Source organism: Suricata suricatta, chromosome 3 (genome assembly GCF_006229205.1).
Source record: "Suricata suricatta isolate VVHF042 chromosome 3, meerkat_22Aug2017_6uvM2_HiC, whole genome shotgun sequence".
Classification (NCBI taxonomy): Eukaryota; Metazoa; Chordata; class Mammalia; order Carnivora; family Herpestidae; genus Suricata; species Suricata suricatta.
This window is the reverse complement of record NC_043702.1, coordinates 5,741,257-5,759,377: the sequence shown is the minus strand read 5'-3', so window position 1 is coordinate 5,759,377 and position 18,121 is coordinate 5,741,257. Positions and strand designations below refer to the sequence as shown.

At 48.7% G+C, this 18,121-nt stretch overlaps 1 protein-coding gene across 1 annotated transcript in view; it reads left to right on the top strand.

Moving 5' to 3' along the window:
- TRPM8 (transient receptor potential cation channel subfamily M member 8) overlaps nt 1–18,121 on the top strand; it is a 72,350-nt gene that overhangs the window by 22,239 nt on the left and 31,990 nt on the right. Inside the window, exons 8-14 of the mRNA XM_029932858.1 lie at nt 2,971–3,073; nt 4,392–4,510; nt 8,958–9,248; nt 11,879–11,974; nt 12,773–12,902; nt 14,895–15,040; nt 17,955–18,067. Of these exons, the coding sequence (XP_029788718.1) occupies nt 2,971–3,073; nt 4,392–4,510; nt 8,958–9,248; nt 11,879–11,974; nt 12,773–12,902; nt 14,895–15,040; nt 17,955–18,067 (998 nt within the window). The remainder of the gene's footprint in view (nt 1–2,970; nt 3,074–4,391; nt 4,511–8,957; nt 9,249–11,878; nt 11,975–12,772; nt 12,903–14,894; nt 15,041–17,954; nt 18,068–18,121) is intronic.

Sequence of the window (18,121 nt, the reverse complement as noted above, 5' to 3'; positions counted from 1 at the left end):
GAAGGAAGTAATGCAGTGCTTGGATCAAGGATGCCCACAGAGGAAGGAACAGACAACTCTTACTTACCCACCAACGATGGCCTGGGTCCTCTCCAGTGACTTTCCTTTTACTCCTCATCCAAGTTTTCTTGTAGAGTCTGAGCCATGTCGTGGCCAAAGAACAGAGACCATCTAATGAGTCCTCCACCCTCAACAAGGGATTTTGATTTCTGCTTTAAGAAAATCTGTTCCAGGAAATTTGAAACAGGCTAAAAATCAGACACAGGTCACTCATCCTTTCTGGGATTCATGACTCATCTATATTCATATCTAATAGGCTAATGATCTATCATTGTTATAATCACATCAAAAGACATACATCAATAATAAAAATTAGTCTGGCACTTTAATATTGCACTTATGTGAAGTTTTGCAATTGGTACAGATTTCCCAAAAGACCGTGCTCAGGAATGGAATGATCAATTAGTGAATGTAGGCATCCAGTCAGATATTAATTGAGCAACCACCCCCTCAGGCGAATTAGGGGGGACCTCACCAATCCTGAGTACAACCAATAACTGAATCTGGACTCATGGTTTCCTGACCTTTCCTGGAGACCAGTGTACCTCTTCCCAGCGATCATGCTTTCTTTTTCTACCAGTTCAACCAGGAGTGTGTCCACGCCTCGCCTTCTCAAGAAATTGACTATCGTATCCCAGTCTATCAGGCAGTCTTGATACCATTCATTCATTTATTGCAAACTCATCTACTCATTTATGCCATTGATGTTTATTGAGTATATACCATATGCCAGGTTCAGGAATAGGCACTTCAGGAAGAACAGGATACATGGCAGGAAGAGTCCTTGTCTGCATGGAGAACACAGAAATTGGAAAAAAGTTTAGGTTGAGCAATTACAGTGTATAAGACTATATAATATTGAACAGAAATGGGTGTTCTTAAGAAAGGTTACATGGATATGTAAGGGCATGAGCCAAGGGACCTTGGCTTGGAATGAAAGGAGAAGGCTTCTCAGAGGAAGTGATATGGGAGCTGTGATCTGAAGGCTGGGTAGTTAGTGTGGTGAGGACTGGGATTGTAATGGCTGGAACAGCATATGCAAAGGTCCTGAGGTGCAATGCAAGCATGGCCTACCCGAGGATCTATAATATGGTAGCAAGGGTGGAAGCTAGAAAGCTTACCAGGGACCAACCCAGGTAGCTCCTTGAACACCGTTTTGAAGTTTGGGTCCTGTTCAAGTGGAATGGAAAGCTCCTGAAAGGTTGAAGCAGTGGGAGAATTGTGATGGGTTCTGTTCAGGAAAGCGCACCCTGGCTGGAGCAGGTGGGGATGGGGGAATAGGACTGAAAGAGGCAGGAGGGAGGTGTTGGGGAGGGGGACCAGTTAGGATTCCCTGCAGCTGTCCCTGTGTCCCACCAGTTTGCTCTGTATCCATATTCACGTTCTCCTTCTTCCTTTTCGTTTTGGAGGAAAAGATGGCTCACCCCCACTTGTGCCCCCAGAATCATGGGACCTGGTCCCCTTCAACCTGTTATTTCTAGTTGGACCTTTTCCTTCTGCCTGAGCAGGGGCTGCCTGTGTGGTGAGAGGGCCCTTCCCTTCACTCTGCCCCCTCCCAGCATGTCCCAGAGCTTCCCACCTGCACAGGTCCAGGCAGTTGTCCCTATTTCCTGGTCGCCCCTGGAAGCTGCATCCTCTGATCTTCCCAGGAGACCACAGGCTGAGCAGTCACCTCCCAACGTCCAAATACAAGGCCCTGCCTGCCACCCAGCTTTCATCCTCCCAGCCTGGCCTGTGACGCCCCTTCCCCAGTCCAGGCAGGACTCTGTGGCTCCGGACCCTTGTTTCCAAATGTTGCTCGGCCCCCATTCCCAGCCCGGAGCTCCATAAACCCTGCTGGCTTCCTCCTGTAGGGGAGCCCGGCCTGCGCACGCTCCGGCCAAGCTCCCCAACGCAGGAAGCCTTGGGATCCGGTTTTAGGAGAAAACATTACAGGAAAATCACAAAGGACAACAGCAAAGTCCTTATCCCTTTATCCAGTCACCAAGCCCTCTTAGCTGTTGCTCACACTGGACTTTAGCTTCCCGTGAGTTAGGCCCTTATGACCGCACCTGGTTTATGGGGCTTATAAATTTTTTTTAGGTTTATTTATTTATTTTGAGAAAGAGAGAGAGAGTGTGTGTGTGTGAGCAGAGAGAGAATCCCAATGAGGCTTCATGCTATCAACACAGAGCCCAACACTGGGCTCATGAACCATGAGATCATGACCTGAGTTGACATCAAGAGTTGGACACTTAACCGACTGAGCCACCCCGGCACCCTGGGTTCTGTGGCTTTCTGGTGTTCTTTCCTCACTTATTTGCTCATTCAACAATTGAGTGCCTACCAAGTGCCAGGGTGGTGACATGTACACACACGTGTGTATGTGCACACACACACACACACACACACACATTCACACTCACCCCTAGTCCCTGAGTCTCAGCTTTTCACTGCAGGCATTTTCACACGTGTGCCATTGTACAACCGGTGCCAGGTTAAGGGCTCATTACTCCAGTTCAGAGGTTAGACGCCACGGGTATGGGCACTGGAGGTGACTCAAGGGGACCCAGAAAATCTCCCCTCCAGGTGGACTTTAAGAAAAATGGAGGCGCGCCTGGGGGCTCAGTCAGTTAAGCATCCAGCTTCGGCTCAGGTCATGATCTCGAGGTTCGTGGGTTTGTGGGTTCGTGGGTTCGTGTTGGGCTCTGTACTGACAGCTCAAAGCCTAGAGCCTGCTTTAGATTCTGTATCTCCCTTTCTCTGCCCCTCCCCTGTTCATGCTGTCTCTCAAAAAAAAAAAAAAAACAACAACATAAAAAAATTAAAAAAAGAAAAAATAGAATGAAAGGATCTTCACCAAAAGGGAGAAGTTTATGTACTCCTGTCTGAAATCAGTTGCCTGACAACTGCACTTTTTAAATCTTTCAGCTCAAAGAAATTCTCGAAAGTTCTCACCTGTTAACAGTGATTAAAATGGAAGAAGCTGGAGATGAAATTGTGAGCAATGCTATTTCCTACGCTTTGTACAAAGGTGAGTAAAAATAGCTCCTCCAGAAGTTTCAGCTTTGCGTTGCTTTCTGTGGCTTCTAATGGCCTGTGTTTATTTTTTCAAACAGCGTTATTGAAATATAACCTTGCACTTAAGTTTGGTTATCATAGATTGGAAGCTAGAATAACTACAGTTGGCCTGCTGAGTTCTGAGTTAAATTTCCTTCGTTGAATATGTTTACTAGAACAAGAATTTTTATGTCATTAAAATACCGGTCAAGTATGATCCCAGTGCTCTCCAAAGAGCTGTCTGTGACTGTAGGTTAAAATTTTCATCTGGGTCTCAGGAGGTGATAAAAGTAATGGGATTTTGTCCTAGGGCTCCGTGTGTACTCAGCGCGCACACACTTCACACGCATAAATAATTTTTGCATCCAGTTTCAGGAATTTACAAATCTCCTGGAGCTTTTAATGAACCTGTTGTAAAATTCTCATCTGTGGATTTAGCTCTCTTAGACTTCCCTCCAGGTGGTATTACCCAAAGTAAAGCAGTCCTTGGCAAAGACTGTGTAGACTTGAGCCAGCTGACTAATATATGTAAGGTTTGCAGGGGAGGGCAAGGCGCTAGGAAGTGTGGCTGAGGCATCAACCATGTATTAGTATTTCTCTTACTGTGTTTGCCAGAAATGTGGCTGTTTCAGTATATTTATTAAAATAGGATTATGTTGGGCCACCTGGATGGTTCAGTTGGTTAAGCATCCGGTCATGACCTCTCAGTTTGTGGGTTCGAGCCCCACGTTGGGCTCTGTGCTGACAGCTCAGAGCCTGGAGCCTGCTTCAGATTCTGTGTCTCCCTCTCTCTCTCTCTCTCTGCCCCTGCCCTGCTTGGTCTCTCTCTTCCTCTCTCTCAAAAATAAACATTTAACAAAATAAAATGGGATTATATTTGTAGAGATACATAGATACAGACTATATTAGTTCTGGAAAAGACAATTAGAACATTGTTATGATATGGCTAATGATCTCATAGATTTAGATACAATTTAAGTCAGATATGGTCCTTGCAATGTAACATTTATGGAGTCTGGATATATGGAAAAATGAACATTGCGTAGTTACAGTTAGAATGTGAAATGCAAAGGTATTAATGTTTGAACTGATCCTCATTATATACTTTAGGATGTACAGAATATGGAAAAGAATGAATACAATAGAGAATGAGTGAAATGATAATTCTGAAGGTCTGATTTGAAGAGAGCTTGCTCAGAAGCTCCTTGATAAAGGCTCTGATAATTGACCATATGGCCAATTCTGACGCTCTTCCTGCTGGTGCGTTGATTTCTTCTCTTGTCGCCCCACAGCCTTCAGCACCAATGAACAAGATAAGGACAACTGGAACGGGCAGCTGAAGCTCCTCCTGGAATGGAACCAGCTGGACCTAGCCAGCGAGGAGATTTTCACCAATGACCGCCGATGGGAGGTAAAGAGAAGCCCTTCCGGGTTATCCCACCATCTGGTCTGGCCCACTTCTGACAAAGTCTTCAATACCGAATCTCATAAAACATTGTTGCCATGCAGTGCTAACCTTACTTCCCTCATCTGTAGTTTAGGATGATGCCATTGACTAAGGAGGTGTGTTGTCGAGAGATAATAAAAATAGATGCCCTTATGTAGGAAAATATCAATCCACTACTGCCATTCAGAGTTTAGTAGCCTGAGGTCACGTTGCGAGATATGCTTCTCCGATTGGGTGCCGTGGTACAGACCCGGTCCTAGGAGCAGACTGGGCAGACGCCTGGGGCCAGGATGTGCAAGAGGACTGAAAGGGGGTTATCAGAGGGAGCTCGACTAAAAGTTGAGAAAGCTGTGCTCATTTTGCACCGTGTCCCACCTGCCCAGCCCAGCTCTGATCAGAGACTTGTCAACGTTGAGATGCATAAGGGAAAAATAGAACAACTTCATCGAAGACCTACACTGAATGTCTTAAGAGCTAGGGACTCTGGACTCCCAGCCTGATAAGCACCTTCAATATGGAGGTTGTGCGTCTGATAAGAACTATATTTATCCCCCAGTAGACTGACTTTTCGCACTTCTAATTTGATAAGAGTTATAGGACTGCATTTTTTAGCAGCGGCCCCTTGTGTACAACTCAAGTTAAATTAGGAGCACTGTTTGGGGGATCCAAATCACCCTTGGGTCTGCAAGGCTGCGTGCTACCTTGGTTTATGCTCTTCTGAATTAGTCTAAGTCATTAGCTAGTGGGCAGTGAGAATTCATTTAATCATATACGTGTATGTGTAGACAGGAAGTTTCGTGTATTTCTTAACGTTCATCATGCGCGTCAGGCTCAGAAAACATGTTAGGCCCATTGTTGTTTAATCAAAGACAAAGATGATCTATAGTAATGCATTATCAATTTTAATAATGTAATGCAAATAAAGTAATGGCTCATGGATTTTTAAATTATTCATTCCTTTAGCAAACATTATCTTGGGTTTGGTCTTTGGAGTCTAATGAAGCCTATTGCAGGCTGCAAGGCTTTAGTAAGTTGAGAGAAGGTAGACTTATAAGGAGATCTAGTTAATTGATTCATAAATTAATCCCTGTGTGTGAAATGGTCTATTTATGTAAGGTCAGACGGTGCAAATAAACATAAACTTAGGCATATATCAGATGGTACGTCCAATTTTATGAACTCACTGAAGATAGTTAAGGGTACAGGGCATAATGGTTAAGAGAATGGACCCCAAAGGCAGCCCATCTTACCCTCTGCAAGTCACTGAACTTGTTTGTGCCTTAATTTCTTCATAGGTTGTGTGTTGGAGTGAGCAGATGCGGGCTTGCAAGAACTGACTGCTAAGGTTTTAGAGATTTTGTGAGTCAGTTGTTAAATAGGGTCATTATTAAAAATTATGTAAACTCAGAATTTAAAAAGTTGTTATTAAAAACAAAGGCAATAAGGGGCGCCTGGGTGGGTCAGTGGGTTAAGCATCTGACTGGCTCAGGTCATGATCTCACAGTTGGTGGGTTTGAGCCCCATGTTGGGCTCTGTGCTGACAGCTCAGAGCCTGGAGCTGCTTCGGATTCTGTGTCTCCCTCTCTCTCTGCCCCTCTCCTGCTCACTCTGTCTCTCTCTGTCTCTCAAAAAAAAAAAAAAAGGAATTAAAAAATTAAAAAAAAACAAAGGCAATAAATAATCAAAACTCATTTGTTATTATTTGTGCTCTGGAAGTTGATCATGTCTGCTGTCTCTTTGTGCCGAAAATACTAGTGCTTCTTCTCGTTGGCTCCCAGTCGTGCGTCAGTGAGATCACACTGGTGCCTGAAACCTGGGCACAGCGGGAGCGTTTACACGACCGGAATTGGCAAGCACCACAAATGAGCGCTTGTTATGTCCCCCCCCCCCCCCCCCCCGCTGAGATCTGACTGTTCGACATTTACCAGCACAGCACCCACCGCTCATCTGTCAGGGGTGATGGGGCTACTACCCACATCTGTCTCAGTGGGTTCCTATGACGATGAACTCAGATGATGTTTCTGAAATGCTTAGAACGTTGGCACAGGGTAAACCCTACAGAAGTATTTGTTTAAAAATAAGCAGAAGCGTTTGGAATAATGGTCATATTGGTGTCACCTTTTACAGTGCACAAAGCAGTTCCATGGTGTCCGTTTGTTTGCCCTTTGCAGCAGCCTGTAGCAGAATGATCTCGTTTTGCTGGTTAATAGTCCAGGGCTCCGTGGGTACCACAGGATCAAGTGTTACTGATAGTTTTTGGAGGGCCTGCTGTGTCCTCAAATCTCTGAAAAGATCTATTTTTTAAAAAAAATTTTAACATTTATTTATTTTTGAGAGAGAGAGAGCACGCATGAGTCAGGGAGGGGCAGTGAGAGAGGGAGATATAGAATCCTTCTCTGAGGTGTCAGCACAGAGCCCAATGTGGGGCTTGAACCCACCACTTGTGAGATCATGACCTGAACTGAAGTTGGACGCTTAGCCAACTGAGCCACTCAGGTGGCCCTGAAAAGATTTTGACCTGTGTTAGCTGTTTCATCCCTGCAAGCACCTATTGAATAGAAGAGTGAACTGAGGTTCAGAGATGCAGACTTGTTCTCGGTCACACATCTAGGTAATGGTGGAGACAGGATTTGGAAACAAAGAAGTGTCTGACTGCAAAGCTTTTCTCTTTCTGCATATTCCAGTGGTTCTCAAAGTGTGGTCCCTGGGCCAGCGGTTCTCAAAGTGTGGTCCCTGGACCAGTGGTTCTCAAAGTGTGGTCCCTGAACCAGTGGTTCTCAAAGTGTGGTCCCTGGGCCAGTGGCAGTGTGGGCATAATCCGGGGACTTGGTAGTTAGCAGCACAGATTGTCAGGCTCTATGTCGACTTGCTAAAGCAGGAACTCTAAGATTGTCTCCAGACACCTGTGTTTTCATAAGGTGACTCTGAATGAAGTTTGGGGATCCCTGTCCTATCAAGTGTGTGACCGAAGGACAGGCAATAATTTAGAAGGATGTGGGAAATGCTGGGCAGAGGAACGTGTGCCTTGAGGACAGAGGAGACAGTGCCTCCTCCTGGCCCAGGGCAGCCCCTCCTCTTCCTCAGGGCATCTCCCCTCCCCCCCCCTTCTTATCCCACCTGGAACCACAGTATGGGGACTCAGGGGCCACTTGGCAGGCCCCTATCCAGGCAATGTGTGATTCCCGAGAGATCCAACATGAGACAGAAACAGAAACAGTTAATGCTGCACTTGGCAGAAGATATCCCACCAAACTGAGTGAAGTGGGCTGGGCAGACAGTAATGAGGAGTGGCCAGGACGCCGGGGCCTGGGTCTCCAGGTCCCAGAGCAGCCACTTGGCTCGAGCGGATGGTTCTCTGTGTGGTCAGACTTTCTGGTTTTCACTTCCGTGTCCGGATCGTAGTGCTGGAAATGTGTGGATATATATTTTTTAATTTATTTATTTTTCTCTCAGAAATAAATAAAAAACAAAAATTTTAAAAAATTTATTTATTTTGAGAGAGAGAAAGCTCGAGTGGAGGAGGGGCAGAGAGAGGGAGAGAGAGAGAATCCCAAGCAGGGTCCACACTATTGGTGCGGAACCCGATGTAGAGTTTGAACCCAGAAACCCTGAGATCATGACTCCAGCCAAAGTTGAACAGATACTCAACTGACGGAGCCACCCAGGTGCCCCGGAAATGTGTGGATTTTTATGAACCTTCTAAACTGTAATGTTGGTGACTGAGTCGCATTGTAGGAACGATTCTGGAGGGCAGGCTGAACATATCTGGCAGTTAGTGTGGCCAGTCGCTCACTGGTTTGGGCTGATGTAAACATGAATTACATTTAGTAAGAGTCTCCATAAGAATCCTCCATGGGATGGGTTTATCAGGGGCCCCGAGAGTGGGGGGTAAAGGTAAAGAAGGACCAGGTGTAATTGTCAAGTGTCCTAAGGCTCACTCTTATGCACCAGGAGCAGCCATGGGTCTGGTGGTGTGTGGTTTTCAGGGCAGCGGGAGGGTTCTAACGTGCTGGTGGTTGGCTCACGGTTAGTGTCTAGTGTAGACTTCAGAGAAACGGTGTATGTGAGCCAGGCTGCCCCAGAGGGCTTATGCCATACCAGGCACTGTGAGAAATCTCTGACCAACATCATCCGCATGGAATAATCTCTAGTCCACAGTAGCAAGAGGCCAGGCCACCTCCGTGCCCACATCCAAGCCCAAGATTCCACCTTGCTGCTTCCCCTCTCTGAAGAATAATCCAGGGTTGTATTAGAGTTGAAAGATAAAGTGTATTCCCCCAAACAGGATTCAAACAGAAATGGAAGGTGTTATTGCTTTGTGGCTAGAAATGTGATGTGGTTGGGAAAAAAAATGCTTCGTGTCCCCTTTATTGGCCTCAGGGTCTGAGTTTTTGCTGTGCCTTCTCTGCAGTCTGCTGACCTTCAAGAAGTCATGTTTACGGCTCTCATAAAGGACAGACCCAAGTTCGTCCGCCTCTTTCTGGAGAATGGTTTGAACCTGCGGAAGTTTCTCACCAATGACGTCCTCACCGAACTCTTCTCCAACCACTTCAGCACCCTTGTCTACCGGAACCTGCAGATTGCCAAGAATTCCTATAATGACGCCCTCCTCACATTCGTCTGGAAACTGGTGGCCAACTTCCGAAGAGGCTTCCGGAAAGAAGACAGAAATAGCAGGGATGAGATAGACGTGGAGCTTCATGTAGGTGCCAGGGCGGTTGTCTGCTTTTGTGTCTTCCTTCAAAAAATATCTCAACCTCCCCGTCTCCCCACTCCTCCCCTTATCACTGTAAAGTAGCTAACATGTTGGTGTATGTTAATTTTTGCTACTGACTGTCCTTAAGATCATGAGTCTACCTGGTGAGCCATCTCAGATCTTTGCTGGAGTCCAGCTCCAGCCGGTCCAGGGCTCTCTGAAGGATGGACGGTGTCGTCAAAAGGGAGTGAGAGTCTCAGCTTTCTTTCTGCTCATCAGACAGGCATCTCTGCACTGACCCGAGAGTCAGCTTTATTTATTGAAAACATGTATGGGGTACAAAACAGAAGTGGCAATTGCCTTAGACAATGATTTCTGATGACAAATTCTTTGGTATGTAAAGATTTCCCAGAACATAGATTGGTAGAAGACTCATGCATAATCTTTATCAATAGTGATTGAGGTAGGTGAATAGATGCTTATCACATGGGAAAGGAAGGGATCGTTAGCATTCAAATACAAGGCAATGGTTTTAGCACAGCAAAGGCAAGAGTTAGTTCTTTGTGAGCAGGGGTCAGTAGCCTGTTTTCTCAAGGGGAAGAAAAACAGGTTTCTCAGGAAATGTAATATTTGCTCCTATAAATACCAAAGAAGAAATTCCTATAATAAATTCCTTCATGAGGTACAATTAGCATTCACTCCTGATACCAGTCAGCAAGGCGCCTTGGGGGTCCGTGCTCAAGCAAAATAATTGAGCGGGCGTAGACATCGGTAGCCATCTGATGGCGGGAACCTTGCAAAACCCGCCTTATTTCACAAAGAGATTTTCTCAACTTCGTGAGTTCAGAAAATGGCTTCCAGCATATCTTGCTTTAAGCTCTGTGCTATCTTTCAGATTATTGTCGCAGTTTTTCTTAATTGCAAAGGTTGGTGTGGCACACACACTGTCTGAAGGCATCTAACAAGGAAGAGGGAAAAATGAATGGCTACCCATTTGTGTCTCAGGCTCTTGAGCATGATGGATTGCCCACGTGAAGGACTGCCAGGTTTTCATTTGTAGACAAAAGGGGCAGTGATTGTTTCCAAAGGGACAATCCAGGTTTTCATCTGCCCCTGAATTCTCTCAGCCTCTCTTCTTGACCACAGGCAGGCTCCATTCCCGGCTACCACACCTGCCGCTCTTTGCCGTAGGTTTGCTTGGAGCTCCGTGACTGCCAGCATTAGTGTAGAAATACCCCAGCTCCCTCCCCACTTGGAGGAGCTAATTCTTTTTTTTTTTAAATGTTTATTTATTTTTATTTTGAGAAAGAGAGAGCACAGGAAGGGCAGAGAGAGCAGGAGAGAATCCCAAGCAGGCTTCATGCTGTCAGCATGGAGTCCCACGTGGGGCTCGATCTCACAAACTGTGAGATGATGACCTGAGCTGAAATCAAGAGTTGGATGCTTAACTGACTGAGCCACCCGGGAGCCCCTGGAGGAGCTAATTCTAAGGCATGTACTGGCTCCCAGGACACCCTAGTGGTAGTAATCTCTAGTTACCTACAGTGACAACTTGTTGATGACGTACCCTTCCCATTGGTTCTTTCTTTTCCAGTCTTATTTCCTCACCTCTTGCGGGTTTCCCTGGGATCACCTCTCAGATTGACTACTTGTCTCAAATTCCTGATTGCTTCTGGGAAAACTCAAACGAGGTCATTATCTCCTGTAATTCTATGAATTTAGTGTGTACATGCAAAAATCTAAATGAGCTAGGTGTTTGAAGGCATCGGAAGTGTCCAGAGAGCTTATGTCTGGGGCGCCTGGGTGGCTCAGTCAGTTAAACCTCCGACTCTTGGATTTGCTCAGCTCTTGATCTCACAGTTTCGTGAGTTCAGGTCCCGAGTAGGGCTCTGTGCTGGCAGTGTGAAACCTTCTGGAGATTCTCTCTCTCCCTCTCTCTCTCTTCCCTTCCCTCACTCACACTCTCTTGAAATAAATAAATAAACTTACAAAATTAAAAAAAAAGAAAGCTTCTGTTTGCGCTTGTTATGTGAAAATCCTCTGTGAGACCCGTCATTCTGCCTGAAGCACTTGGGATCTTGGTAAAACCCATAGGGAAGTTTCAAAGGAACATAGATGTTTAGTTATTTTCTATCTGAAAACTTTCCACGGGAAGATCTGGAATTCTGAAGAGGAGCTGATTAATGCATTAGGAGCTGGAGGTTCGAATAACGCTCGGAAGACAGAAGCACGGTGCTATGTTGTCGTAAGTGAACTTAAACTGTGGGAAAGTTTGACTCGAGTTTGAGTGACTTTTCAGGATGAGAAACAGGTTTGCTTGACAAGAAGGAACTCCTCAGGCATCAGAAGCTGTTTGGTTTTTACGCTGCCGTCAGCACATACTCCTGCCCTTTGCACTTTTATGTCTAAGTCATCCACTGTCTTCCATGATAGGTGAGAGGCTTTGGGTCAAATGATCACACCTGGTGAGTTGCAGGGATGAAAGCCGCATCGCTGTGTTGTTAAACTGGATTCATATAGTCACAGAGCCCTCCGAACACTGGGGGGTCTGGACACCTGCATTCATTCTTACGCCTGCGTATCTACTAAAGGGATGTTCCACTTGGGTGCTGACCACATGCTCTTCCTCCCCCCAGGACGTGTCTCCTATTACCCGGCACCCTCTGCAAGCACTCTTCATCTGGGCCATTCTTCAGAACAAGAAGGAGCTCTCCAAGGTCATTTGGGAGCAGGTAAATGTCTCGGCGCCCTGCCAGACTTACTCCAAATGCCTGCCATGTTGTGGCTGTTCCAACCTCAAAGTCACGCCTCAACTGAAACACGCATCAGCCTGACGGAATGTCTTAACGTCAGGTGACGGCTGTGTCGACGGAGCTGTGTTTGGGAGGGGAGGTCCCTGGACGCTGGCCGTGCTGGGTCCGAGGGGGCTCTCGCTTCCACGTGTGTGCAGGTGTGGGATCGTTTTCCAAGGGGATGCAGTGTTTAAGTTCAGCTTTAAAAATTTATTTCTGGCTTTATTGCATTAGGGAGAGGAAGGAGGGCTTGCATAAATTCTGCTCTGGTGGGGCTTACTGAGATTTTCCCTTGTGGTTCCGCACGTAACGGCTTCTGTTCAGTTGTGGAGAAGCGAAATTCTCCATTATTAGAGCATGAAGTGGGGTGTTGAGTGCGACTCCGCCCCCACGGTCTCACTAACTCCATCATTAGCTCTCCTGCATCCTCATCCACCCTGCCCTTTGAGCTGCTACGCACAGTGTGGTGGCGGGTCATCGGGCCCCATGCTGTCAGTTTCTCTGGGCTTGTATCTTGATATTTTCTTTTTCAATGCTAATTCCACATTCAAGACTGTGAGTATCTTCAGGGTCCACAGTGTTTTGTGCATATTGCAAATTTGACTTTGAATCCTTGTGAACAGTTCAGATTTTACCACTTTCTGCTCTTGCCATGAGTTTGTCTCTGTCTGACGTTAATGTTGACCTGACCACTTGAAGGGATAATGAGTTCACTAACATTACCCGCCCCCCTGAAAGACCAGGGGCTGCACACTGGCCGCCCTGGGTGCCAGCAAACTTCTGAAGACTCTGGCCAAGGTGAAGAATGACATCAATGCGGCCGGGGAGTCCGAGGAGCTGGCCAATGAGTACGAGACCCGTGCAGTTGGTGAGTCTCCGGGTACAGGGCACCATGGCGGGAGTCCGTGTGGCAGGAGGCACGCACAGATGGCAGAGGTCAGCAGCATGTCCGGGCTCCATTCTCTGGCCTGATTTAGGGGCTGCAGGCCACATGGTCAGGGGCGTGTGTGCCGTGGCAGGAGCCATAGCCCCTTGGCCCTGGCACTTACTGACATCCAAGAATGATGTGGGAAATGCGGGCTGTCTCATCCCATGACCACCAGGCCACACCCAGGCCAGATCTAGGAAACTCAGCACCGCAGGGAATTTGGGGACAGGGGAGGGGTGTTTGGGATGCTGTCGAGAAACTGTGACAGATTTGAGATTAAAAAAATTTTTTAAATGTCTTTATTTTTGAGAGAGGCAGAGTGCGAGCAGGGGGGGGACAGAGAGAGAAGGAGACACAGAACCTGAAGCAGGCTCCAGGCTCTGAGCTGTCAGCACAGAGCCCAACACGGGGCTCGAACTCATGGACTGTGAGATCATGCCCTGAGCCAAAGTCAGGTGCCCTGATAGATCTGAGATTTTTACCTGACTTGCAGGTTATCAAGTTAGCCTGCCTGCTTCACACAGATAAGACCCCAAACCCCTGGGTCAGGGACACAAGTAGCTGATGACTAACGGCCAAGGCAGCAGCCGGACCAGAATCTTGGGTCGGTTCCCCGTGCCTTTATCCCCCTGGAATGACATGATTTGGGGCTGCTCTTGCCTGCTGTGTAGCTCCCCAAAGTTTGGGAGAGTTGGGGCTTCTACCAGGGCTGCAGGTGACCTGCCCACACTCCCCTCCAGGGCGCAACCGCTTGTTACTGGAAAGGAACCGGGGAGAGGCTTTGCTAAGCGTTACCCTTCTGGAATGCCTGTCTTCTGTTTGCCTTTCAGTCATCCTGGAACAAAGCTTGTCAGTGCTTTTTGCTGAGAAGGTCTGGACCGGGATATCTGGGGGGCTCAGTCGGTTAAGCGTTTGACTTTGGCTCAGGTCATGATCTTGCAGTCTGTGGGTTTGAGCCCTTTGTATGGCTCTGTGCTGACAGCTCAGAGCCTGGAGCCTGCTTCGGATTCTGTGTCTCCCCCTCTCTCCCTGCCCTTCCCCAGCTCACATCTCTCTCTCTCTCTCTCTCTCAAAAACAAATAAACATTGAAAGAAAAAGGAAGTCCAGACCATTCAGGAACGTGAGAGACCCAGAACAATTGTGTCCCAATGACAGAGAGTTTGGACCTGCTCGATTTTTTTCCTGTTTCACTTGGGAGTTTTCAGTTTAATGTGGTGTTTTGCAAAACACACATATTTGTCTTTTGTGTTAGGTGATGAAGAAATGCTCATGAGTTTGGCTTCTCTGTGTTGGCAAAAGGGTGTCTGATGATTTCTTTTTAATATATTATAATTTCAAGGATATTTTGTTTGTTTCTGATAGACTTCAAAAAGGGATCTGAGTATTTTGTCTTTTGAAAAATTTCCTGTGCAGATTTATTCTCCAGTTTCTCAGGTTAGGTCTCAAAATGTAGGCATACCTTTAATGCAGTAGGTCAGCATTTCTTACACTTTTTTATGGTTTTTTCTATGGTGTTTGTTGTTGTTGGTTTTTGCACGGTACCTTATCTGTAAGAGCCCTCACCAAGGAGGCAGAGAATGTAAAGGAGATGGAGGCGAAGCTTTTCTGGTGAAGAGGAAGGAGAGGGTGCACATCCCCCCATGCTGAGCCCCGCCGAAGGGGAGGGCGGCCTGTTCAGTGCAGCTCCGTTCAGCGGGCACTTACGGGCACCTGCTGCGCCAGGAGCCGTGTTGGGCATGATGTGCCTAAGGAGCCCCTTTGTTCAGCGAAGGCAACGTCGTCGAGCCGTTGTGCTGGCGTTCTCCATGCCTTCTAGAAACCGGGCGTGATGCAAAGTCAGGGCTGGGTTGTGGGGGGCGGGGCAGGACCGGTTAGCGTGTCTGCCAGCCCTGCCCCCAGCCCCCCTCCCTCTGGCGACACTGTCCCTGCAGAGCTGTTCACGGAGTGCTACAGCAGCGACGAGGGCCTGGCGGAGCAGCTGCTGGTGTACTCCTGCGAGGCGTGGGGCAAGAGCAACTGCCTGGAGCTGGCAGTGGAGGCCACGGACCAGCACTTCATCGCCCAGCCCGGCGTCCAGGTAAACAGCGCCAGCCAGCAGGCGTCACAGCCGGAGGTGCGCCTTTGCCATCGGATGCCATCCTCGCGGTGTGAAATAATATAGCATTAAATGAAACCACAAGCCGTCGCCTCCCGTGGAGCAGGCAGAGCAGGGCAAGCTGAGTGACGTTCCAGGAGATGGCAGCAGATGGACGTTGGTAGGGATCTCTGCTTCCAGAGACAGTGCAGGACAGAGAATATTCTTTGAGCTTCCGCAAAGCACACAGCGCTGCACCGTCATTCAGGGCTGGGTCTCCGGGTCCCGCGCCTGGGTCTCAGTCCACCGTATCCCTAATGATGCGTGTGGTGATGGGCGAAGGCACGCGAGCTCTCTGGGCCTTAGTTCCGTCCTCTGTAAAGGAAGGCTGCAGCGAGGGTCCCGTGAGATCGTGTGTGACAGGGGCCAGCCCTTTAGTTCACTGGGCGCCGTTACTTACTCTTGGTAGGAGCGGCCAGCACGGAATGGGTAAAGCCAGCCTAGAGGTTTTCTGCGCTGGTGAAACTGGCCGTTTGCACTCGGTCTCGGGGTACAGAGGGGAGATTTCGGGCACCCACAATCCCAGCTGGGGCGGCCTGGGGGTGAGGTGGGGAGCAGGGAAGACATGGGCAGACTCACACTTATCTATCTGTCCTATGCATGATGTGTGTGACCGTGTTTCATCTTCACAGCACGTGTGGAGGTGGGGGTCACCCCATTTTGCCGATAAGGATGCAACAGCTCAGCAAGGTTCTGGAACATTCTCCCGGTTGCATGGCTAGGAAGCAGCAGAGCTAAGATTTGATTCCATGCTGACTGTCCATCTTTCTGTTACACCGTGCGGCCGATAATTAGCAAAGTTAACAAAGCATTTGTAGAAACAAACGAGCAAACCTGTTTGCTGCTACAGCTGAGCTAGATTAAGTGGCAGCAGTCATCGGTGACAAGGGACACACAAAGAAAGAGTCTTCCTATTGCTGTTTTAGCCTCTGCACTGCAGCGTGCGGAGTGAGGGCAGCACTGGGGGCGGGAGTGCCTGGAGGCCTGGCTGGATGCCAAGGCGGGGTCACGCCCCCTCACAGCTTCTTTGACCCTCCAGCCCCATCTTACGGGTGTCCCCAGAGCTTTGGGCCTGGGGAAGGCTGACTCTTGCTCGTGTCCAAGTTTTCCAGTCCCAAGGGTCTCAGCCAGAGACCAGTCCATTAATATCCATGAGAAATCTCACCGCCAGACACGCAGGCCCAGGGAGCTGGCTTCTGGCGTGTAGACTGCTTCCTGGGGCCAGAGTTTGCTGGTGGCCATGGAGGTGGGGCTTGGGGACAGCTTCTGTGACTGGGGGGCTAGCGGGGTCGCTCGATGTGCTCATCACCTCAGCAGGAATATAAGGGTGAGGAGGGCTGGACGTTCCCCGCCTTTGTCTGGTGTCCTGAGAAAGAGGCCCCGAAGCGAGGAGTTAAATGCAAGCAGTGGGGGGCGCCTGCGGGGCTCAGTCGGTTAAGCGGCTGGCTTCGGCTCAGGTCATGATCTCACGGTTTGTGGGTTCGAGCCCCGCGTTGGGCTCTGTGCTGACAGCCCAGAGCCTGGAGCTGCTTCTGTTTCTGTGTCTCCCTCTCTCTCTGACCCTCCTGCGCTCATAGCTCTGTGTCTTTCTCTCTCAAAAAAATAAACAAAAAACGTTAAAAAATTTTTGAAAAAATGCAAGCAGTCGGTTCTGGAGGTGAGCCTAGGAAGTGCCATGGGGCGGTGGGGACAGTGATGGGGACCAGGGAAGAAGCAAACACAGGTGCACTAAGGAGCGAGCTGTCACCTTGCTCAGTAGGCTCAACCCTTGGGGCCTTGTGGGTGCCGCAGGGATCCTGCCCTGGTGTGGCGCCGTGTGTGAGTACAAGCAAGCTGGCATTCGCCTGCCAACTGCAGGCTGTCCTGCGCTGCAGGTGCCCCACATGGGTGAGCATGCTCCTGGCTGCAGCCGCCTGGGCGGAGCGTGACGGGCTCCCCGGGGGAAGCGGCTTCTCCGAGATGGAGGGTCTGGTGGGGCATGCGGACCCTGACCCTCCCAGCCAGCGTGCCCACGCCGATCTCGTCCTGACCAACAGGGCCTTCTTTGAAGCTGTGTATTCCTTGGATTTGGACCAGTCTATGCTCGCCCTTTTGTGTTGGTGCGAAGTGCGGCTCCCAGAGGCCACTGAGTTTTCTTGTTGCCACGTTCAGGGGGGCCTGTCCCACCTCTCAGCGCTTGGCACAGTCTGGGAAAGGCTTCTTCGTGCATTTCGGCTTCAAGTGGTGCTGTGCTGCCAGCCACCCCCTCCTGTCACCTGCCTGCCTCCAGAAACGAACCCCAGGGGTCCTGCGGGTGGACTGGATGGGCGTGTGACTTTGCGGCCACCGGGGAGGAAGGAGCTAGAAAGACGCTTATTTAAATTTCCTTCCTTCAGAAGAATTAGAAATGGTTAAAAATCATGGCTTTAGGGAATTTGGAATCACACAGCTTCCATTTTAAAGTTCACAGAACCGTGGGGCGCCCGGGGGGCTCAGTCGGTTAAGCGTCTGACTTCAGCTCGGGTCATGATCTCCAAGTGCGTGGGTTCAGGCCCCGCGTCGGGCTCTGTGCTGACAGCTCAGAGTCTGGAGCCTGGTTTGGATTCTGTGTCTCCCTCTCTCTTTGCCCCTTTCATACTCTGTTTCTCTCTCTCTCTCTCAAAAATAAATAAACATTAAAGTTTACAGAACCCAAGTTAGGGGAAGGTTGACCATCAAACAGACTCATAAATCATTTTATCAAAGCCCCTCCGAGTCCAGGTAGCTACTCTAGAAGGTACACACGCCTTTTGAGAGGGTGTGAGGGTTGGGAAGAAAGGTTACATGCCATCCCACATTTCACTGCACTAATAAGGACCCGTGTCCTTTGTCTCTGTAGAATTTTCTTTCCAAGCAATGGTATGGAGAGATCTCCCGAGACACCAAGAACTGGAAGATTATCCTGTGTTTGTTTATCATACCCTTGGTTGGCTGTGGCTTCGTATCATTTAGGTATGAAACTGAGACACACAATGGCATGTGTGAATGTGTGTGCGTGCGCGCACG